General features: G+C 37.1%; 1 protein-coding gene across 16 annotated transcripts in view; it reads right to left on the bottom strand.

The window, feature by feature from the left end:
• UTRN (utrophin) overlaps positions 1 to 24,455 on the bottom strand; it is a 498,468-nt gene that overhangs the window by 362,132 nt on the left and 111,881 nt on the right. For 15 of the 16 annotated variants that reach the window (XM_025866206.2, XM_025866193.2, XM_025866194.2 and 12 more), the window contains 12 exons: positions 20,765 to 20,857; positions 19,241 to 19,318; positions 18,801 to 18,893; positions 16,495 to 16,667; positions 13,844 to 13,959; positions 12,999 to 13,159; positions 8,393 to 8,596; positions 7,284 to 7,465; positions 6,402 to 6,552; positions 5,147 to 5,266; positions 3,430 to 3,531; positions 161 to 268 (listed from right to left, as the gene is read on the bottom strand). In XM_025866206.2, the coding sequence (XP_025721991.1) occupies positions 161 to 268; positions 3,430 to 3,531; positions 5,147 to 5,266; positions 6,402 to 6,552; positions 7,284 to 7,465; positions 8,393 to 8,596; positions 12,999 to 13,159; positions 13,844 to 13,959; positions 16,495 to 16,667; positions 18,801 to 18,893; positions 19,241 to 19,318; positions 20,765 to 20,857 (1,581 nt within the window). Of the gene's footprint in view, positions 1 to 160; positions 269 to 3,429; positions 3,532 to 5,146; positions 5,267 to 6,401; positions 6,553 to 7,283; positions 7,466 to 8,392; positions 8,597 to 12,998; positions 13,160 to 13,843; positions 13,960 to 16,494; positions 16,668 to 18,800; positions 18,894 to 19,240; positions 19,319 to 20,764; positions 20,858 to 24,455 lie in introns of those variants that run through there. The other variant, XM_073894040.1, reaches the window with a different exon arrangement.

Below are 24,455 nucleotides of genomic sequence, written 5' to 3'. Positions count from 1 at the left end.
CTAAAACATAAAGATCCCTGGTTCTAGATCATTAGATGGCGGCATTCTAGTGCTGGGTAATGAGACATAATCTGTATTCACTAAACTGCACTAGCCAATGATATAAAACACTAAAATATCACAGGCTTACAAGACAGATGTTGACATTGACACCACTTACAGCCAGCCGTCGAATGCTGACACTTAGTTCCTTTTGGTCTTTGAAGTTGCTCGTCTGGACTTTATTTAAAGCCTCTTCTTTTTCAGTTAGCCAAGCTTTCAACAAGCACTACAAGTAATAACAAAAATGAGAAATATTTGGAGAATCATTTGGTAATTCAATACAATCAAGTTCCCAAATCTCTAACTTTTATGCTAGTTGAAGCTTCACTCTTACCTAGGGTACGAAGGACTTCAAACACTAAAACTCGAGTCATGAATGGCCTAGAAATACATCTTTCTTTAAGATATTATCCTTCTCAGATTTGCAAAAGATCAACCTGATATTAGCCCCACACCTGGGTAATTAAACCTAATTCCCAGGAAGGTAGGTGGATCTAAAAGGCTAAATCCAACAACTATCCAAATCTCCAAAAGAATCACATTATAACTCTCTAGAGGCAGGGGGAAACTTGGGAATTGTCCTGTCCCAGCCCCTCATTTTAGGGAGGAGAGAGAGATAAGGCATTATATGTCCAAGATTACTTGGTTAGTTAATGAGAGAATCAGATCAAAGACCCACATCCCAACCAGTGGCTTTTCCACAGCATCATTCAGGAAAGCCACACTAATGCTCCAGGTTCAACAGCAATTGTGACTAGAAGGGAAAGTTTAAGGATAGTCCGAGGCCAACATAAAAATATTTAAACCTCATGAGCCAACATGCAGAAGATGTTTAGTGATGTAGAAAAATAAACTTGAAAGAGGGGTGGAAAACCACATGGCTGCATTTGGATAATTCTTCCCAAAATAGTATCTGTTGCAGAAAGTCTTCTGTATAGTTGGAGAAGAAAATCTTGGTTCTGTGTTAGCAGTAGGATCAATTCTTTCTCCATCTGTTTTATTTTTCAGTTTATTTAACAATTATTCCTTGCCTCTATATTCCCCCCGCCAAAGGAAAAAAGGTAACATTAGGAAATTAAATAGCAAACAGGGATCCTGTCCTCAATATAGTAAAGGTGGTAAATATGCACATAAGTAACTATGATAAAAGAAAGGGCAGACACCACAAAAGATATATATATATAATAGCTTATTTTATATTTATAATATATAAAAATATATATTTATGTAATAGAAAATATTATATAATGGTATCTGCACTATATTTTAATTTGGAAATTAAATACACACACACACACACACACACACACACACACACATTAAATGTCATGGCAATTCCAAAGAAGAGACGACTTCCAGTTTTAGAACAGTGGGGGAGGGAGAGGTAGTTTACAGATGACTTCACGTTCCTTGAGGAAGAGGAGAACTCGGAAATGAAAAAACTGGTAAAAGGATATTCCATAGCAGATACCACACCTTAAACAGAGAGGCTAGAAAACAAACCAAATACATTCACTCTTTCAAAAACACGAAAATAAAACAACACAAACCATGAGGAAGCTACAATGTACTGTGCACTGGGAATAGAACAGTGAAAAAAAACCAGTGCTGCTCTCGTGGTATTGACAGTCTAGGAACGGGCTACAAACTGGGAATTCAGGGTTTGAACCTGGGTACATGGAAGGACGGAGGGAAAATTAAAGTTGGAAAGGGAGGTTGGAGTCCTTTATGGAATATCCTGCATGCCACACTTACACTTGGCCTATCCTGCATAAGTTTGGACTAATTCTCAGAGCCCATTTCTAACTATCGTAAAGCCTCCGCAACCAAGTGAAAGACTCTTGAAAGATTTTTTCATTCAGATTCAGTTTATTTAGTCTCGTTCCATGCAAAAGCAAATTATCTGTATATTAAGTACCAACACCGGTTCCAATTCTACATCTTAACAAGATTCCTCCATCCCTAACACTAGCAGAAATCCACTCAAAGGTTAGTTTTAAATCGAAAGTAATACAAATGGCCAAAATACTAGTGAGTCCCTATTTTTAAAATATTTTTAATTACCAAATTAAAAGTATTTCCGAATTTTAAATTATTTTTGTAGAAGAGTAACACAATAGTTTTCTCTAGCAATCAATGTCTCCTACTGTCATTACTGAAGTAAAAGTTATTCTCTGTGACTCTTTGGCCTGAATACAAGGGTGCAAGTAAATATAAACATTTATAAAGTGAAATGTAACTATTTCAGAAGTCAGAATAAGATCCATCAAAGGATTCTTAATAAGAAAATTCTGGCCAAAGACTGGGGGCAGGAGGTAGTGATTAAGAATTTCTACTGGGACAAATTTTGCAACCTACTTTTTAAGATGCTCTCTCTGCCACCATATTCAGTAAACCACAAAACATCATACACTTGTTTTTATCCCTTGAAAAGAATATAGTCGCTTTTTGTGGATGGAAATGAAATGCATTTAAAAGAATCTAAATGGACACCGAAAGGTGAGAATAAAGTATCTGCTTATTTTCTAAAACCACAAATGTCTGACACTTTGGGAGAAAAGTTTTGCTTATTTGTATTGTTTTGATGGTTGCTCTTCTGGAAGGATGGAGGGTAGGCAAAGGGCCACCCTTCTGACTGAAAACTTTGGCACAGCTTTGTGCCGAAAGTTCATTTGCCATAGTAACGCTTATTGGAAAAAATAAGTACTGATCCAGCATTAAATTAATGGTGTTGCTAAATAATATTTTCTTGTTAATTTCAGCAGTTATTCTGGTTAAAAATCAAGAAAAGTTGTGATTTAAAATTCACAAAGCACTGAGGGGATTAATTTATGCATTATTTACTAGGCACTACTATGTTGATACAAGTTCAAACACAAAACCCAACACAAATACAATAAAAAAAAATCATGAAAGTAGAATGTCTAAATACTAACATTCTAAATAATGAACACATCAAATTAAGTGTTACTACAATGAAGCCATATAACGCAATTTCTATGAATAAGCTACTTGATCAGTTAGTTATAAAATGCATAGAAATCTGGGCGCCTGGGTGGCTCAGTTGGTTAAGCGGCTGCCTTCGGCTCAGGTCATGATCCTGGAGTCCTGTGATTGAGTCCCGCATTGGGCTCCCTGCTCGGCAGGGAGTCTGCTTCTCCCTCTGACCCTCTTCCCTCTCGTGCTATCTCTCATTCTCTCTCTCTCAAATAAATAAATAAAATCTTTAAAAAAAAAAATGCATAGAAATCTGATTTTGAAAATAATAAACATTGTGTATATTTCTTTCAAAGGAAAGTAAACAAGACAAGTTTATCATAATGCCAACATTAAAGATAGGTTACTTTTCACCATCTGTCTTGCCCATTATGGATAACGGTTTCATACCTGTTCTTCCAATAATTCCTGCCACAATATATTGATTTCTTGTAGCCTATTCCAACGTTCTTCAGTCCAACGGCACACTGCTGTCCAGCGTTCACCAAGTTTCTAATAAAGGAAAAAACCATCCTTTGTCAACAGAAGCTTAAAAGATAGCTATAATGATCCTTAAAGAAATTCATGACATCCATTGCTCTTCACTACAGAGTAGCAATTTATGAAAAATATTTTTAATAAAAATTGCTTTAAAATAATACAGATGAATCCTATAAATTTATAGATGAGAAAAACTAATTTCCACAGAATTTAACTGTTTCATATCACATAGCTAGAAAGTGGTACAGCTAGAACTCTGATCTTTAACTTCTGAATTTGGAAATTCCTGCTCTTTCCCTATCAGTGGTTTTTATATGACAATTTGACATTTTTACACAGATCTTCAGAACACAGCATACATATCTACTTTTTGTGCTTCAAATTTTTCAGGCTATAATTATCTTTTCAAAAAATTCATTGCATCAATTAGCCACCTTTTACATGCCAACAAAATTTTCATATGGAATACTAAAATTATGAAAAAAAAATTTAACCTTATAAAAACTGTTTTGAGTTTCTGTAAGATTAAAAAAAAGGTTAATTGATTTGTTCTGTTTATATTACACAAAAATCAGGAACAGAATCTTAGGAGTATTAGCAATGCTAAATGCATAAATTTGGTTGTTTAAAAATCATTATTCATGATGACTTTCCCAACAAATTATTTTATTACCATTTTATAAATGATTAACAATGTTACATTTAATTTCCACATTACTTACACGTGCAAGGAACTATTTAATTCATATTATACGATTTCAATATTTAATACCAGAGTAAGCTTTGTAGAATGTGAAGGGTAGAGAAGATAGAGCCAAAAGACAGGACTCCAGTCTTGGCATGAAAATTCATTGCCTACTTAACTCTCAGTGGCATTACATGACCTTTCCGAATCTCAGTCCCCTCACTGTTAAATAGACAAGACATGAATGCCTACCTCTCAGGTTACTGTAATAACTAAGTATTACTCCACAAAAAGTCTCAGAACCACTGGCCAACTTTAAATGTTATAAAAGAAAAAGAATTTCAAATGATAAGATTATAGTCTAAAAGTGACTCAAAATCATTTGGCGACATCATATCCAGTAATCCAAATACTCTTCAAATAAAATACCAATAAATCTCTTATTAAGGACTTGTAAAGATACACTATAGCCTTTGTGCAAAAAGCAGCTATTTGTTGGGGTTCCCAAAACTGTTGTTGAAATTCACCCACTGATCTACCAAAGAAGCAGGGATATTTAACCCTACATAGCTGAAATTCTCAAACTTCAATATGCACATAAGTGCAGATCCACTGGCCCCACTCCCAGGGATTCAAGTTTATGTGGAGTCCAATTATCTATATTTTAACAAAGTCCTCAAGCTGTTTCCATTTTGCACAAGGAAGCTGGGGACCACAAGCAGCCCTGCCCATTTACCCTCCACCCCCAGGGCGGCAGGAAAGGAAAGATACCAAGGTATTCCTGTAAACCCACAAGCTGGGGGACCCCAACTAGGAAGTCCAAACTAAAGATTAGAGTACTCCTCTAAATGAACAGTGAGACAGGACCTGAACAACAGGGGTGCCAAATCAGGGTTTCAGACCACAGGGTCCTTGCAAGTAGCCCATCTCCAGGGTCCATACCTGTAACTGATCTTCGAGAAGAGCAGTGGTGCTCTCACCACTGTTTTCATCAACAATCACCACCATGTGCGTCAGTGAATTTACCTTCACCTGTTCAGCCTCAAGATCATTTTGCAAACACTAGGGAAAAAATGAAGATAACACCATTATGTCTACTCTCTTCACATTTACCTATTTAAAATCCACTCACTGTCAATAGTAATTAAGGACACTTAATGAGGCATCGTGTTTAAATGTCCCAACATTACCCTAAGTGTTCTACTAATGAAACAAGCCCCTTATACATTTTTACATTTCATTATGAACCAAAGCAGGTTGAAAATATCATCACCCTTATTTACAAGTGCTGGCAAAAAAAAAAAAAAAAAGTGGAATAGATGGCTTGAGTGAATATAATAGAAATTAAGATAAGAACATAGACTTTGTAAGACAAAAAAAATATACAGAGTCAGATCATTTTAGTGAAGCATAACGTAAGGTGAGAGGTAAGTAGGATGGTATTTGGAAGTCAGAAGCCATTCAGATTAGCTGCCCAGGCAAGCAATGCAGGATATACGGATACCTTCCATTCTCCCCTCTTCCATGGGAAGAGCATGACAGGCCATAAGATTTTTGTACATAGATAATTTATTTAAATGCTACCAACAGTGTTGTTAAATGCCTCTTGAGCTGTGTTTAATGTATCCCTAAGATTTTATTTATCAGTTATCTAGATATTCCACTGAAAAATAAAATTCTTCACACAATTTGCAGAGAGGCTATTTTACTCTTCCTTTCCTTGACTATGAAAAGTTATCTTGTAATTTGTGGCCAAATTATATTGTCTACCAAATTTCAATTCCTCGTCTAGTGCCTGATACTCTCCTCTATCACAGAGGAAACAGCTTTCGGTAAAGATTAGGTACAGATAAATCTGAGGGTTTGCCTCTTTCCCCATACCCTGCGTTAATGCCAATACACTAGGGTCCTTAGACACTTATGGGTCCAAAACAAAAACCCAGGAGAGCCTTATGAACACTAAGTACTTTCATAAGAAAACTACACGTACTTATGTAAAATTTCACCTGCACTGTCATCCAGGGCTTAGAAAAGCCACACCCCCAGGAACTCTACCCTATCAGACACCAAAGAAAAGAGAACACTGAAGAAGTGTCCCCTCTCTGCGCGAATGACAGAAGCTATCAGCCCCTGAGAAGGCTGAAGTGCTGCCTTTTCATATTTGATAAGATATACAAGAAATATGAGCCAGATTTACTTTATGATCTTCTAGCAGCTTTTGTAGGGATTTTAAATCGTCATCCAGGGGGCGAGTTTCCATCTTTTGGATGCGTTCCTCTGTGAGCGTTAACCAGGCGGAGAGCTGCTCCAACTGTCTCTTTTGCAGTTCCATCAACACATCATGCAGCCTGTCCGGGGACAAACTCACATCAACCCCACTGCTTTTTTCCCTTTGCAAAGGCAAACCCATGCTCCAGGCACCAAAGAAATGGGGCAAGGGAATGCAGTCTTGTCTAACCATTCAAAGTACCATTCAGTCTTTAAATATAGAAACAAGCAAAAAAAAAACAAAAAAAACTTTTGCTTTCTTCCTAAATGGAGTCAATTAAATGGAGTCAAAGGATGCAAATCACAGCCCCCTCTATTCATATCCAAATCATTGTTTCTTCAATCCGGAATTCCTGCTTATTAAATAGGTGGAAATTGCAATGGAATGCAGCTTGCTCCTTAATACACAATACATGAAATTAAATGAACCCTGGGGAGGGGGAGGGGAAACTGCTCTAAAAAAAAAAACGTTACAAGATGGAATTCTAGATAAATACTACATAGTCCTGTCTTCAGATAGAGTTCATGGTTAGCCGATTTTAATACTGTGAAGAGATAACTGTCCATATGAAATGTCTTCTCCTTTTCTGTTAATTTCTGTATTCCAACATTTACCTTCTCATTCGGTTAACATATCAAAGAGGAAACGAAGATCACACAAAATTCCAACAACATTACAAAAAGAAAAGTGCAAATTTTACAAGGCAAGTTCTGAAATTATCTTGTCTTCACAGACACGCAGGCTTTAACTGAGCCTAACTGGGCAACACAGTCGATGGAATAAAGGGTTAATTTCTTTGCTTCCACTCACCGGGACTGTCTGTCCATACTATCCACCCTAAGTGCCTCCCATCTAGCATTTAGCAGGGTCATTTGTTCCTGAATCTCAAACTCCTCTTCATCTGACAGAGTTCCTTGTGTTATCAGCTGGTTTCCTGCCTGCAGGACACTCCCCACACTGCTCTGGTGTGCTGTCAGCTCCATCATAAAAGCCTAGAAAGGTACATCATTTTGATTTGTGAACTGCTCATTGAAGAAAAAAAAAAATCTTAATTAAATTGTTAATGCCTAATATCAGTGCTGCAGAAAAAAGTAGCCATGTAGAGTATAAATAAAGTAGACTTTGATCCAATTGCTTAAGTGCTGAATATAGGAACTAAGCAGCTGGCCTAAGTAAAAAGGGGAACAGATCAAAGAGGGCAATGTTATATCTGATAGTAACAGCTATTTTTAAATAAATGCTGATTATGCTACTGATTGTGAACATGGAATTATGAGAAAATAGAGTAAATAAAACACCATGCTCACCCAAGAGGAACTGCTTAAGGAATATTACCATTTCTATTATTTTCAAATCATAATAGCAAATAAAACCTGTCAATTAATATACCAACACACCAAAAAAAAAATATTTAATCAAAGGAAATCTCCATATAATCAAATCATTACACTACGAAATATATATATTCTCAAAACAAGAGGAAATTTGCATTATATAAAATTATACAGGAACACCAGATATAACATTTGCTTAATTATCCAATAAATGAAAAGAGTCACTTTCTAGGGAGTACTCAAAATCTAAAGATCTGGTATATTGATTAGCCATGCTGTGTTTTAATTATAACAATATAACCATAACTTCAGAAACAAGCAGTACTACCCATTAATTTTTGTCAGTGGCTCCACAGAATATACAAGTCATGATAAGATCAAAATCTGCTATCTAATTCCACTGCACAGTTAATGACCCACACCAATTTTATAACAAAGTCCTATTTAAATATCCCAAGTCCTAAAATATGCCATGACCTTTCTGCGGAGAAGTCAATAAACAACACACATCGGGGCAGAGTCCCTGATTAAGGCACCATGACACCATGGTGGATGTCGCCTGCTCATCAGCTACACATTACTTACTTCATGGGTAGCAAACTGGTCTTTGACTTCTTCCACATCATCGGCAATGTCCTCCTGCTCCTGGAAAGTGTCCTCGGCGGAAAGCAACCAGGTCAGCACTTCCTCCAGTGCTATCTGGTAGCTGTCCAGATCCATGTCGACCTCGGCGACATTGCTGGGGGTTTCCGCTCCGGGGCTCTCATGCTCCTCCTCCAGCACTGAGCTCTAGAAAAACAAACCCAAGAAAACACCCACGAGCATCGTGAAAACAAGACAGTGCTCAACAAAGACACGCTGTATCAAGAACCTTAAGGTTCCACCATGGCTTAGGCATTCATCCACTTCTCAGGAGCTGGGCATGGCGCAATGCCATGAACTAGGCAGGTGGCATTTATTAAGTGTGCTAGGAAGGCAAAGAGTCCAAAAGTGGAATGCACTCATGGATTCTGTACTCATGCAAATTCTAATATAGTTGGAGAGAGATAAATAACCCACATGAATCACTTCTGAAAATAAAATGGCTATTAGCAAAGTTATAAATTCCATGGATCCAACAAGGGATGCTATCTGAGTTCACTAAGGGCTAAAACAGGAAAGTTTTACATTTACATTTATGTAAATGTAACGGTGGGCCTTGAAGGATGTATATAATTTAAAGAAAAATAGATAGAGATTGGAACTCTGCTTTGACTCCCAGTTTTACTAAATTGCATTTTGCATTGCATTTTAGACACTGAAACACAGCCACACATCCAGGCTGGTATACCGATGGTATTTTTTGAGGCAACTGCCCTCGAGTTTACTTGCTGGCCTTTTTTTAAGGACCTGTACAATATTATTATCTCAAGCTCTTTCTAAGCAATGGAGTATTGTCTCATATACTTTAAAATCTTATAACCAAATCAACTATCTCTCTCACTCATGGGCTCCTGTTCGGAACAAAACTTCTTTAAAATTTGTGTGCAGCCTGTCTCCACTTTATTACCCCTCATCCACAATTCATACATGTTTCAAACATACAAAAATGTATAGAGAACAATATATGAAATGCTTACGTATTTAGCATCTATAGTTCAATAATATTCCCTTTCACTCCAGTTTGGTTTTGGTCCTCACTACTCACCTCAAAAGGCTTTTGGCCAATGTTGCCAATAAGCTTTCCATTGACAAATTCACTTTTCTACATCATCTTTGGAGTGTCCGTGTAATTAACCAACAAACTAGAACATTTTTTATAATAATGGTGCCAGGACAACACACATAAACCAGAACTGTTCCAAACAAACCGAGAGAGCTGATCACCCTATGTTTCTTCCACGTGGCTGAGCACTCCCCACTGTCTTCAGGCTCTCCTTTCCCTGCTTTCTCCTGGTAAAATAATATTTGTCAACCTCTAAGTAATGCATCTCCTCAAAATTAAGTTCCAGGCCCCTTTTCTTCTTCTGTATACCTTGTCTCGGTGGTCTCCTCCATTCCCATTGGAATGGCACTGAATTCCTCCAGCTAAAAACTAGGGAGCCCACCCTGGGTTTCTCTTTCTTTCACTTCCCACATTTAATGCATAAGAAATCTGTACCTTCAACATCTACCTCAAATCCATCCAGACCCTTTCACCTCCACAAAAAAATGATGTCTGTCCTCAGAGCTACAACTACCTGCTAAACACTGTCACCCACACTCCCACCTCCACAATCCACTTGTCACAGAGGAGCAGAAGGATCTTTGGAAAACAGAATCACATCACAAGACTTCCCTGCTTAAAATCTTTCATTGCTTTCCCAATGCTCTTAAGAAACAATTTAAAATTCTTGGGTGCCTGGGTGGCTCAGTTGGTTAAGCGACTGCCTTCGGCTCAGGTCATGATCCTGGAGTCTCAGGATCAAGTCCCACATCGGGCTCCCTGCTCAGCGGGGAGTCTGCTTCTCCCTCTGACCCTCTTCCCTCTCGTGCTCTCTATCTCTCATTCTCTCTCTCAAATAAATAAATAAAATCTTTAAAAAAAAAAGAAACAATTTAAAATTCTTAACACAGTTTACAAAAATACTGTGACAGCAAGAAACAGTGTGTGCAGGCGTGTGTGTGTGTGTGTGTGTGTGTGTGTGTGTGTGTGTATTGTGTATATGTGGATTTCAGGGAAGACTTCTCTGAAAAAGTCCCATTAAAACAGAAAAGACAGGAAGGCTTGCCATACAAATAGTAGGTGGAGGAGAATTTCATAGACAGGAAGGTACACGAACAAAGTCTTGGGGAAGAAGACAATGTCCACCATGACTACAGTGCAGTGGCCTGAAATGAACTGCAGAGGTAGTCTGGGCCTTGTAAATTAAAAGAGAAGATGAGGCCTTTAATTAGCATGAAGGCTGGAACAGAAAGAAAACACACACCAAAAACATTTTGGCGGAAGAATCAAACAGACCCAGTAAACCATATGCAGGAGTTAAAAAAACGAATCAGGGAGCATGCAGATGAAACACTGGATAATTAAGACACAGATGGTGCCAAAGACAGAGAAGGGAAAATGAGGTAAGTTCTGGACCTAAACTCCTGAAACTGTGGAGACAAAATAACCCTGGATATCATTTAGTACCAAACCTCTAGACTACAATGAGGATATCTGAGCACAAGGACAGTTAGTGACAGCCAAAGTCACTTAGATGGACCCTACGATCCATGAGGGGTGAAATGGAAGACATTATTTAGCTGCAAATGTTCAGAAGGTAGTAATTGAAACACAAGAGGAGACTTTCAACTGAAAGTTTGATTTACAGAGAAATTCAAGAATTAGTTGCTGACTACCTAATACTCTACAGCATATGTTTATAGGAAGAACCAGAGAGGAAGGCTGGCTATCAGTGTTCACTGGAAAGTAGAGAGTGGCAAACTCTGTCAAAGAATAGATGATTAAAACTTGACCACATTTTATTTCTTCAGTTAACTTAATTCAGCCTCTATGGCACTAATGAAAGCATGAAAAGGAAGAGGTTAATGTTAATACACTTGCTCTTAAGCAAACAGCAAATGGCTTCTCTAATTCTTATCATGTAATCCTGAGCACTAAACAGAAATGATTATTTTATCTATACATCATGAAAGGCAAATGAAATTTCCTTCCTTTTAAAGAATGGCTTTAACTGTACGAAGTAAAATATACCATCTTTTAACAAAAGGAACCCGATCCAATAAAGAAATGACTTTAAAACCAAAAGGCAACCTCAGAAGATAATCTGAGCCAATTAGCAGGGAATCGTTAATGAAGGATAGCTATGCTACTCGAAACAAATGCTTCTCAGCATTCTTTTCAGTCAGTTATAAAACATTAGGGCTTTTCCTAAATATCACTTGATTTTCAAAACTACTAAAGAGCCCTGGGTTCAGAATCTGTCCTATCTCTTGCCCTCTTTCCTTCAATAAGTTATTTTCTTTTTCTGTACATCATGCTATTTTTTGAAATGGAGAATATCAAAGGATTGGTACCTATTACCCAAAGAAAATCTGAAATAATAAGTAAGTTCTCTTAGCCCTGGAGAATGAAAAACAAGTGTTATGCCAACTCAAGACCATTGTCATTATATGAGAATTAACTAACATTTTTTTTAAAAAGGAACTTCTTGAAAGAAGATAAATGGCAATGCCAAAACAAATTTAGAAGGAAAAGTTACAGTGCTGACAGCTGCTGCATATTGAATGTCTATCAATATCACTGTGGGTGCTTTTTTAAGTGGGTGGTTTTATCCAGATTTTTCCGCTAAAACTGTGGTTGAAAAGGTAAGTAAGCAACTCAAGACAAATAGTAACAGGAATGAACTTTGAACTTCCAAGCCCATGCTTTCTGCCTCTCTAAAATGTATTTCTTATCATTTTGAAATCCATGTATATCCCTTGGTTGCTGAGTTGGCTAACATGTTGGACCAAATGACTTTTGGAAAAGGTCTCCTCTAACTGTTAAGATTCTCTCATTTTATGAATTAAGAGAACCGGTTAGACTAAAGCAGAATAAGAAAATACGGATTGATTCAAGATAGGATAATTCAGGAAGAAAAAATATCTCCCTCAAAATATACATTTATAGCCTGGTGAATAAAACCACTGGAAGCCCTTAAATGAAAAACTCACCTAATAGCCTATTGTCAATTATTTCTCCTAAATGAAAGGGGAAATAAAGCTTATATTTTGATAGCCCTTGTGAGAATATAATGATTAAAAACTTTTTTTCAGTAGCAAAAAAAAAAAGAAACAAAGATTAGTACTTAGAACAAACTAGGCTGATATGGGAAAACCATCTTCAGCACATGACAACAAAGATAAAATGAACAGACGATGGGAAAATGTAGGTTCTTAAGCCTATCATGCAGCAGCATGCTCACAGCCCTGGACTCTAACTCCAGCCTTATTGTGTGAAATAACGTATGTTCCTTCTCAATAAAATCAGTTGAGCTACGGTTTTCCATTACATGCAGGTGATGTATGATAGCGTGCTAACTGATAAACTGAACCTCTTATGCCTATGTAAGCTGAGAACCCAAGATGTTCTCAGTCAAGAAAAGAATCCTCTGAAAGTGTTTTAACCTAGTACATAAGAGAAAACAAATATGGCAAGTCAAACTTTTTAATAAAAGTTGACCTGTACCTGTAAACTAATATCTCCTTCTTCACATTCTTTCTTATATTTCCTTGGGAGTGTCTCTACTTCACGGATGGCATCTAGAGTGACTTGCTGAGGAAGCACCTCAAACAGAGATGTTAAATACATAATTATGGATTTCTTGTCAGGAAGCTGAACAGCAACATCTAAAAGTGGAAGAAAATAAGAAGCAGCTTAAATTAGATGTCCAAAATATGTGAACTGCTCAATATTAGCTATAAAATAACTACCGTTAGTACCCATAAACAATACTAGTATATAATATTTGTAATACCAGAGCTCAGTAAATTTCTAGTTCATATAATGAGAGATGAGACAAAAGCAAAGAAGATTATTTATTTTGTTCAGTAACCTATTTCTTAAAAATCTTCCCTAAAAGCTTCCCCAAAATGTTCAGATAAGCTACCATTTAAGAGACACATACTTTATTTATAATATGAAAATAAGTTCAGAATTCAACTCTGCAATATCTGTTAACTAAAGTTTTCACATTATACGCAAGAAGACCACATAAAAATGCATTTTAATTAAATAAGCCAAATATTAAATTGTTTCTCTAATAATTATATTTTCCTAAACCTTTAAATCTTGTGGGAGTATCAAGTAATTAACCTCCAATGATGTAATTAAATTTCCCCCCAAAGTATCCTACAAATTAAGTACAATAGTACTAATAACTAGTCTGCAAGGAAATGGCTTGCACCATACTTCAAAAGAAAAAAACAATCCACAATTCTCATAACTTTTTCTAAAAAGGAAAAAAAAACTATTTTTCAAGTATTCAAAATTGTACAGCAAAATCAAGGTTGAAATTAAACACTGAACCATACCTTCAGGATCTAACAGCTTTTCAATTCCCAAATAAGTTTGAGCTTTGCCAAAGGCATGTTCAAGTCTCTCAATTGGGGACATTTTGACAACTCTATCCCAGCTGAAGAGATCAGGTCTGAAATTACAATGCGAATAAAACTGAATGAAAATGAAATATATGGACAAAAGTAGTCACTGCTACAATTTAATACATTCCAGTTTAAATTATTTTACTTGAAATGAAGAAAATGAAGAAATTTTATCTTTTATATCCCAAAGGCTTGTCAAATATATATTTTAAAGTAATTCATAATATGAAAACAATAGATAAGACATTCTAAGTTTCGTGTTGGTTAAATATGCCTATTAAAATCTGTGAAGTAACCACGAAAAGATTAGAAATGGTATATAGTATTTCCCAAATAGTAAAGGAAAAAAAGGGAAGAACCTATCCATATAAGACAACAAAGAAAAAAGATACAGAAAAGTTAAAAGAAATGAGAAGCTTATAACAAGAGGTAAAAAGGAACCTAAATACATCAATTATCACAATCAATGTTAATGGGCTAAATTCTCCAACTGAAAGACCAAGATTAGCAGAATAGAAAATCCAGCTTTGATCTGCTCATGGGATACTACTGCAACAAAACCCTGAGAGAACTTTTCATCAATCATCTCCCTCCATACTACTATTGTCTAGTATTTCCTTTCTATCTTGATTTTCTTTTAATCCAGCAAATTGGACATTATTGTTGCTCTGACTTACCCAAAAGTTGATCATTTTCTTTGTACTCTATCTGTTCTTGCATCTTAGACCCACTTAATTTCTGGGCTTTGCCTGCCCCACTTCCATACCCAGTTCCTCCTCTGACTTCGTCTCCTATTACTCCTCCTATTCATGCCACTGCACCCACTGACTTCCCAAATGCTAGGTCCCTCGTCCCCTCTTGCCTGATATATTTTCCTTCAGCATGTTTACCATTTCTAAATGCTATATGACCTACATTATCATTTTTTAAATTGTCTTCCGCCTTCTATTTGAAAGGACCAGGATTTTTGCTTGTTTTGTTCTCCGCTATACACCCTATACCTAGCATGTAGAAGGCAGTCCACACATACTTGCTAAATCAATTAAGCAATCATTGGGAGAAAGCTTTGGCTAAAATTCAAGTTCTTTGATAACATCTCTAAACCAGCTAGGAAGAGAGCCCAATCCTCTTTAAATTGATAAAGAAGAAGTGAAAGACACTTGGGTGTGGGAGTTCTTCAACTAGATAAAAAGTATATGAAAAGAGCTACAGCAGATACCAATCTTGTGGTAAAATACTGAAACTACTCCCTTCATTATGTAGAACAAAACATTCTGCTCACTATCACTTATTCAAATCAATATTGTTGAAGGACAAGGCACAAATGAGGGGGGAAGAGAAGAAAAGAAGAGAGAAGAAACTATTATGATTCATGGATAGTCAAAAAAAAAACACCCTACAGAAACACGCAATTGCAGAAACATTTTTGTAAAATTTGTAAAAATTTAACAAGTTTCCAGATCTAAGATGTAGAAAAGTCAATTGCATTTTTTACATATCAGCAAAAAACATATAGAAAATAGAATTTGAAACAACAAATCATTTACAATAGCAATAAAACATACAATAAAATTCTGCCTTTCACATTTAAATCCTTGACACATCTGGAGTTTTTTTGTTTTTTTTTTAAGATTTTATTCACTCACTGACAGAGAGGACACAGTGAGAGAGGGAACACAAGCAGGGGGAGTAGGAGAGGGAGAAGCAGGCTTCCCTGCAGAGCGCGAAGCACAGAGCCCAATGTGAGGCTCGATCCCAGGACCCCGGGATCACGACTTGAGCCGAAGGCAGACGCTTAACGACTGAACCACCCAGGTGCCCTGGAGTTACTTTTGGGTATGGTGAGGTAAAGATCCAATTTACTTATTCACATGTGGGTAACCAGTTGTCCCATACTATCCATTCATCTGCTCATCTGCAACATCAGCTCAGGTGTATAGCAGGATGGAGCTATTTCTGAGTTCTTTATTCTGTTAGGCTGAACTATATGAAACTGCCATTCTTATATGTCAAAACAGTCAAATCTTTGCAATTTCACATTTTTCAGACCATTATTATATTCACGTATTTATTTATAGTACTATATATATAGTCTTAATAAATATAGCTTCATAACTAATTTTACTTCTGTTTGGGAGGTACTTCAACCTAGTTCTTCTTCAGGAGTGTACTGGCTCTCCTTGGGCCTTTAGTCTTTTATATAATTACACATTTTATGAAAAAAATCCATTGTCTTTATTTAATTGAGATTGCATTGAATTTATAGAGGTTTCCTTTCAGTAGGAGAATGAAAACTTAACACAATTCATCATATATATTACTCGTTAGTGCTGAATGAGTGGAACTGAACTATGTGAATTATTTTACATTTTTTAAACTTATAAATATGTAGAAGAAACCAAGGACATTGCACCATGGCATTTGAGTCCTACGGAAATGAAGACTAATGTTTCTTAATGCTTAAGCATGTGCAGAGAGGAGAGTGGTGGTAGTGGGGAAGGGGCTTTAGTGGGATAGTCAGGGAGAGAGAGAGAAGAGACAGAAATCTGTAAGGCCCACATCTAAGCAGGGTCATATCTCACTTGTGTTGGTGGAGCACGGCATTAAAGGCAAGTCCATCTGTCCAGCTGGTGGTGAAGTTGAGGACATTGACCTGGCTGTACGGCCTAGTAGACTGGCGCACCCAGCTCAGTAGGATCTTCTCACTATTTGTCTGTTGCAGGTCTGACATGACATCTTTCATGACGTCTTTTACCTGTTCAAAAAAACCATGCTGCCTATAACTTAAAATAGTTGCTAGAATCAAGTCCTTGAATAAGGAATATTACATTAATTAACCATCATGGATCAGGTAATTGGTATTCATTTTATCTCAAAATTTTCCCTTAAACACTGGAAAGATAAATATGCTTTTAACAGTAATCATTTTACGGTACTAGGATTTAGAAGTAATTTTTTACCTCACCTTTCTGCATTATGGTATTTTCTATATCTTAGCAATATTTATATTAGGTTTGGTGACAGTGAACATTGCTTTCATATCCACAAAGTGATATTTTAATACTATACACTTAGCAAACACCTTTTTATAAGAGGAATACAATTTTTATTTTCTACAAAAACAAGAAAGGAAGAACTTTTGACTAACCACAAAATCAAAGAATGAAGTACATTTCATGATGGTAATAACAATTATAATATAGAACTATTATTTTATATTATTCTAAAGTAGTACATATAAGGGAAGTGTTCAAAGAATGATGTGGACATATGAAAAGGACACAAGAGCCAACTTAGGGGGGCTTGCTCGCAAAATAAATTGTGACAGTGAAAGATTACTGACCTATCAAATAAGTAAAAATCCATGAGTGAACAGTGATATATAAATGAATGGATGGATGAATAGGTAGATAGATAAACAAAAGACAAGGGAAAGCTCTTCCTTACAATTAGAAAGACAACAAATAAATGTAGAAGGAACAATGAAATTGGAAAATCACTATTTGCCAAGCATCACAATAATTGATCAGGTAAGAACTATGAATGGATCTTAAAACTGATGGAAAAATAGTTTAATAAGAAGCTGAATATTTACAGTCTCAAAGTATAGCCCCACAAGCTACTCTTTAATAACAAAGGGCAGTCACATTGCAGGGGAGACACCTTAACCCAAACAATAAAAGTTTATACTGCCAGAAAAAAACCTAACGGAAAGCACGTGCTTCCTGATATGGTATACTAAGAACTCAATGTCACTTCTGTGCCCCTGTGGCAAAAAATGAATAACCTGAATCTAATCATGAGAAAATACCAGCCAAACCCACATGGAGGGACATTCTACAAAGTAACTGTCCAGTATTTTTCAAAAAGGTTAATATCATGAAATACAAAGAAGGACTCAAAAAACTATTCCAGATTAAAGAGGACTAAAGAGATGTGACAAATAAATGTAATGCATGATTTTGTATTTTCTTTTTCTTTTACAAAGGCTATTACTGGGGCAATTGACAAAATCTCCATAAGATGTATAGATTACATAACTGTATTATATTTATATTATCTTCTTGATTTTAATAATTGTATATTATTTTAGTGTATAATTACCATATGTTTAACAATATTAGCACTAGCACTATATTATATATTGTACATGTATATTATGATATTAACATTATATTCTAGTTATATAAGAGAATTCCTTGCTTTTAGGAAAAAGGTTTGTTTTTACAAAATGCGCACTGAATTATTTAGGCAAAGAGAAACAGAGAGAGAAAACAGAGAAATACAGATATAACTGTCAGCATTTGGGTAACCTGAGTGAAAGGTATCCAGGAATTCTTTAAGCTATTTTTCCAACTTTTTCTATAAATCTGAAATTATGTCAACTTTTTAAATTTAATATTTTTTTAAAAGATACCTTTTTTTCCTATGCCAGGAAAATACAGCTGTTTGTCAGACTCTTTCATTCCAAATTACTATGAGTTGAATTGTGTCCCCCCAAAATTCTTGAAGTCCTAACCGCCACTACCGGCTAATGTGAATGTATTTGGAAATAGGATCTCTAATGAAGGTAAAATGAGATCATATGGGTGGGCCCTAACCCATTAAGACTAGAAGAGGAGATCAGGACAAAGACACACACACAGAGGGAATACCATGAGGATACAGGAAGAAGGCCGTGATCCACAAGCCAAGCAGAGAGGCCTCAAAAGAAACCAACCTTGCTAACACATTGATCTCAGATTTCTAGCCTCCAGAACTCTGAGAAAATAGATTTCTCTTGTTGAAGCCACACAGGTTGTGGTACTTGTGATGGCAGCCCTAAGAAACTAACACACAAATGATACATTTTCAATTTCTATTAAGAAGTGATTGAAAATTTCCCCACCTGCCAGTGCAAAATGATGCTCCAAAGTAATCCCAAAGTCAGTTTGTGATTTCCATCTACAATGTCAGTTCCTCCTATATTCACTAAATCCACCTATTAAGAAAAAAACAAAAACAAACAAAAAAACTCTCTTATGACAATTTTGCCACAGAAGCCAAGACTTTTGTTTTAGCACCTTTGGACAGCAATATATGTGAATGATAAGAAATTTCAGAATCAGCTATACCTAAATCTCAAAAATGTATTATTTATACAATAGATCAATAAAGTAATCAGAAAAAGCATGACTATTCCCTCACTCACAGAAAAGGTTCAATACTTGTTATGAGAAAAATGTTTCCAAAAATCAGCTGATGACAACGCACAGAGCAGGTGGCTGGTCTGACAATAAATAATCCTGATGGCACCAAAAAACCCCAAAAGTCACACTGCAAACTTACATTGTTCTGATGTAAAACCTGCAGCACTCTGTTGACATTATTTAAAGCATGGACCCTTGTGGAGCCACGTTCCTTTGGCTAGAAAACAAAACATGACATTGAATGAGACAGACTCTCCACATTGCCAATGATATTGAGGTACACAGAGAAGCTCAGCATGCAGAACCTCTCTCTGCCAGGAGCTCGGGCTGGCTTCTCAGGCCACCACGGAAGCTAGTGGTGACAGAATGCAAATTACCCCATGAACATCTTGAGATAGTAGGTCCCTTATTTGCCTGAATACTAGCATTCAAAAAATACAAAGCCTGTCTGATCCTACCCCCACAGATTATGACTTAATGATTCTGGGGTGTAGCAGGGGTTTCGAATTTCTAAAAAATTTCCCTGGTGATTCCAATGTGCAGGTCTGTTTGGTAACCAATGCTTCCGGGACAAAGTTTCTTTTATCTAAACGGGGCTGAACACAGGAAGACTGAGAAGTCATGTCACCTTCATACTGCACCAGTGTGCACAGAGCTGGGAGGATTCAGAGGCAGTATCCCAGGTTCCAGGTAGCATTACAAGGGCCCACTGGGAAGGCAGGAATAGCCATCTGGGGCAAGGTGATCTGGGAGGCTTCTTTCTGCCTCACTGACCAGGGAGTCTTAATCTGAGAGAGGGATCAGCCTCTCCAATAGGTACCTTACCCACCATCTGGAAGGCAAAAGGCAGAGTACAACACCTCACATTTTGGCAAGAAAGGAATTCATCTTCAGGAGCGCATTTCCCTATACCTTTTATAGTAATTCTACCTCTAGTGTTAAAGTTTGTACCCACAAAATGCATCCTCTTCATTAGCAGAGTTATTTCTGTGTGAGTATAACACGTAAAGTAATAGAGTTGGGTTTGATGAAGAAACAAAGATAATACTGAAAAACTGAGTAAAATTAAATGCCATCGCTTTTAACAACTCTTTAAGATATTTATTAAATAACATTTAAATGTGTTTTCTACAACTAACATCTTCTAAAAAACAAAAAATGTGTTTTCTTTTTTTTTTCTAAAGATTTTATTTATTTGACAGAGAGAGACAGCAAGAGAGGGAACACAAGCAGGGGGAGTGGGAGAGGGAGAAGCAGGCTTCCTGCCAAGCAGGGAGCCCGATGCGGGGCTCGGTCCCAGGACCCTGGGACCATGACCTGAGCCGAAGGCAGATGCTTAACGACTGAGCCACCCAGGTGCCCCCCAAAAATGTGTTTTCTACTATTCAAAACATTATGCCCTCTTTCCATAGCCATTCTTCTTTTGTAATTCTCTCCTGGGCTCCCTGAGAGTAATAAATATAATATACAATCTTATCTCTGATAAAAATAGAACCCTCAACAAAGCCTCAATAATGCTGTATCAAAGATTCATTGAAACACTTTTTTTTTTTTTAATGTTCCTATTTGGGCCTTGACATTGTAAGTACCCCCAGAGGGTCTTCAAGTCAATAATGATGAGAGACACTCTGTTAGTCTGGTTCTCAAAGATGACTCCTCTCACCAGTGATGTTCCTGTGAGGCCTTCCAGAAGATCCAGGAGCTTCCTTCCATCTTTGAGGTCTGTGAACATATCATTGATGGGTGGTTTTCCACTCTATGAAAGAAAAAGTAAATTATCAGTTTCTTTAGCAGCAGAAATTCCATACATATGTGGCAAATAAATGAGTGGTTTCATTTTTTTTCCAATTAAAAGTCTGGATGGGCAGCAGACTATTCAGCTTTGCCTTGTATGGAAAGAAACATAATTACAGAGAACTCTGAAATCCATAACAAATGCTTTAAGCTGAACAATATAAACTGCATTATTTCTTATATAAATTGCATTATTTCTTACAAAGGGAGTAAATAAAGCTACGGGTAATGTCCATATGCCTTGCCTATGGTATATATCCCTGAGAAGGAATGATAAAGAGATGCGCTGAAAAATACAGGAACAGGTCATTTTGTCCACAGTTTCAGCTCTCTGGTGTGCACCTATACTTCTAGCTATAATTTCTAAACAATTATGACACTTGGGCTCTGTGTCTAAGTAAGGTACCAATCCAGTATTTCGAATGGCAAAGCTTATAGAATTCCTAAACTTGCATCCCTAATTGATAAATAGCTCCAACTTCCACCAACCAACCATACCCTTGTGTCTGACACCAGAAAATCCCACCCATCGACAGGCAGATCCTGTATGATCTGATGGCTGTATGCAATAGGAAGATTACTACACAGAAAATCAGGAAGCCTCAGTTTTAATTCCAGTTTGACCATTAACAAACTGGTAAACTTAAATCAACCTCTTAACCCTTCCTCTGCATCACAGGCTAAAAATCCAACAAATAATATTATGTGAAAATGTCTAGACAACTATAAAGCACAATGTAATAAGTGTGACATCATTATGTTGTATCAAATTATTCCCCTTTAATCTGAAATCTCCACAGAGATTAACAGCCCTAGTTCTGTCAATAATAAAGATATTTTATAATTGATAACTATTTTATCTTTTTCACTTTTTGCTTTAAAAAACATAAACAGGGGCACCTGGGGGGCTCAGTTGGTTGTGTTCGACTCTTGGCTCAGGTCATGATCTCAGGGTCATGAGATCATGAGATGGAGCCTGCCATCAGGCTCTGCGCTCAGGGGAGTCTGCTTGAGAGAAAATTCTCTCACTCTCCCTCTGCCCACCACCCCCCACAAGCTCACACACATGTGCGTGAACTCTCTCTCTCTCAAAATAAATAGATAAATCTTTAAAGAAATCATACATAAAGTCATATGAAGCACAATTTTACTCTGAGCTTGAAATGGAGGGGGAAGGAAGCCATTCTGAAGTTTCCTAAAACTCAGCATTTTCCATTTTTCCTCCTCTCCTGATATTTACATTTTTAATTAAATGTAAAGTATTGTCAACTAATGAAGACTAGCATGGCTTTTGGATAGTTCACATACTCCAAATGAGGGGAAATATGGTAAAGTTTTCACCACAGAATCAGTAAATAATAATAATAATAATAATAATAATAATAATAATAATAATCTATGACTTATTTGTGTCTGAAACAAAGCAGCTTTTCTTGTCCCAGCTGCCATTCTGGTGAGCAGTGCTGGTGTCAGGGACACATGGAGTATCTCCATCAATCACAATAACAAACTGATTTGCATGATGTGGGAGATGTGGCCAAAGGGTCCAGAGGGGATACTCCGGGAGGCACAGCAAGGGGGAGCTCCTTGCATGTTAAAGACTTCCTACCAGTCACCTGTAAAAGCAAAGGGAAGAGTGGCCCTCATCATCTGCTACCTCTAACCTTCCTCCTCTCTAAGCCCACCAAAGTACACTTCAGAGAACTAGCCACCAAATAACCAGATTCCTTTTCAGGGAAAGACGAGTAACTCTGCTCTGAGCATGAAGGGACAGGAATATAGGTAAAGCTCATGGGACAGGAATATAGGTAAAGCTCATAGGTAAAGCTCATGGGATATCGAGGGACACCTGGGTGGCCCAGTGGGTTAAGCATCTGCCTTCAGCTCAGGTCATGATCCAAGGGTCCTGGGATGGAGCCCTGCACTAGGCTCCCTGCTCAGCGGGAGAGTCTGCTCCTCCCTCTCCCTCTGACCCTAACCCCCAACCCCCTCGTGCTCTCGTTCTCTCTCACTCTCTCTCTCAAATAAAATCTTTTTTAAACAATAAATTAAATAAATAAATAACAAAGAGGGATACCTAGACATAGAAAGGATCTTTAAAATTACTGATAACATATGATAATTGTCTTTCTCTGAATGACTTATTTCGCTTAGCATAATACCCTCTAGTTCCATCCACATCACTGCAAATGGCAAGATTTCATTTTTGATGGCTGCATAATATTCCATTGTGGTGGTGGTGTGTGTGTGTGTGTACACACACACACACATACTATATCTTTATCATTCATCTGTTGATGGACATCTGAGCTCTTTCCACAGTTTGGCTATTGTGGACATCGCTGCTATAAACATTGGGGTGCATGTACCCCTTCGGATCCCTACATTTGTATCTTTGGGGTAAATACCCAGTAGTGCAATTGCTGGGTCATAGAGTAGCTCTATTTTCAACTTTTTGAGGAACCTCCATACTGTTTTCCAGAGTGGCTCACTGGTATGTGGAATTTGAAAAACAAGGCAGAGGATCCTAGGGGAAGGGAGGGAAAAATGAAACAAGACGAAACCAGAGAGGGAGACAAACCATAAGAGACTCTTAATCTCAGGAAACAAACTGAGGGTTGCTGGAGTGGTGGGGGGGTGGGAAGGAGGGGTGGCTGGGTGATGGACATTGGTGAGGGTATGTGCTATAGTGAGCGCTGTGAATTGTGTAAGACTGATGAATCATAGACCTATACCCCTGAAACAAATAATACATTATATATTAATAAAAAATAAAGTATAAAAAATTAATTATTTAATTAAAAAATTACTGATAACAAGTACAGCTAATAATGTCTCTCAAATCCACTATCCATTTTCAAAAATAAATAAAATAACATAAACCAGCACAATATAAAATAAGGTAAATATAAATATTAGCCCATATGACAATTATGAATGCCCATCAGTGATTTCACTAACAAAAAAGCCTTTCACTGGCCATATAACTCTTGGCAAGTTACTTGGCCCTTCCATATCTATTTGCTCATCTGTTAAAAAAGATGACAGATGTTCAATAAATCATTGATACTATCATTCATAGTAGGAGCATAACTTCAGTGTTTCCACTGTCATAAAAGTGCCATAAAATTTCAACAATATCTGGAAGAACGAATAAAACAAAGAAGCACTTCTTCATCCCAGGCAAGAATGTAAAAGCAGATTCTGAACCTGAGTACATGTTAGTGTCAATTCATAGATAAATATCTTCTCAGTCCCAAATTCACTAATAGGATGACCGGTAGGGATACATCCCCTTCCAAAGCCATGAACATGATAAGACTAGAGCACTGTGCTGTAGGTCTGCACCATGAGACAAGCCATAATTCAACAGCAAACTCACTAGATTCTTCCCTAAGCTCCACTGCTGGTCCATGGCAAAGTAGGAGACATTAGGAGTAGCATGTTTTTCTAGATGAGACACTCTTTTCCTCTCTCACTTGTCTAGTTCATTGGTATACTGAGCAACAAACCTTGAGAAAAGCTCCCTGTGGAGCATTCTGTTGAAACAAACATGACCC

This window comes from Callorhinus ursinus, unplaced genomic scaffold, assembly GCF_003265705.2.
Source record: "Callorhinus ursinus isolate GAN/ISIS: 27379988/994484 unplaced genomic scaffold, GSC_fseal_2.0 scaffold6, whole genome shotgun sequence".
In the NCBI taxonomy this organism is placed as follows: domain Eukaryota; kingdom Metazoa; phylum Chordata; class Mammalia; order Carnivora; family Otariidae; genus Callorhinus; species Callorhinus ursinus.
Note: the sequence above shows the minus strand (reverse complement) of the source record. Positions and strands in the feature narration are given on the sequence as shown.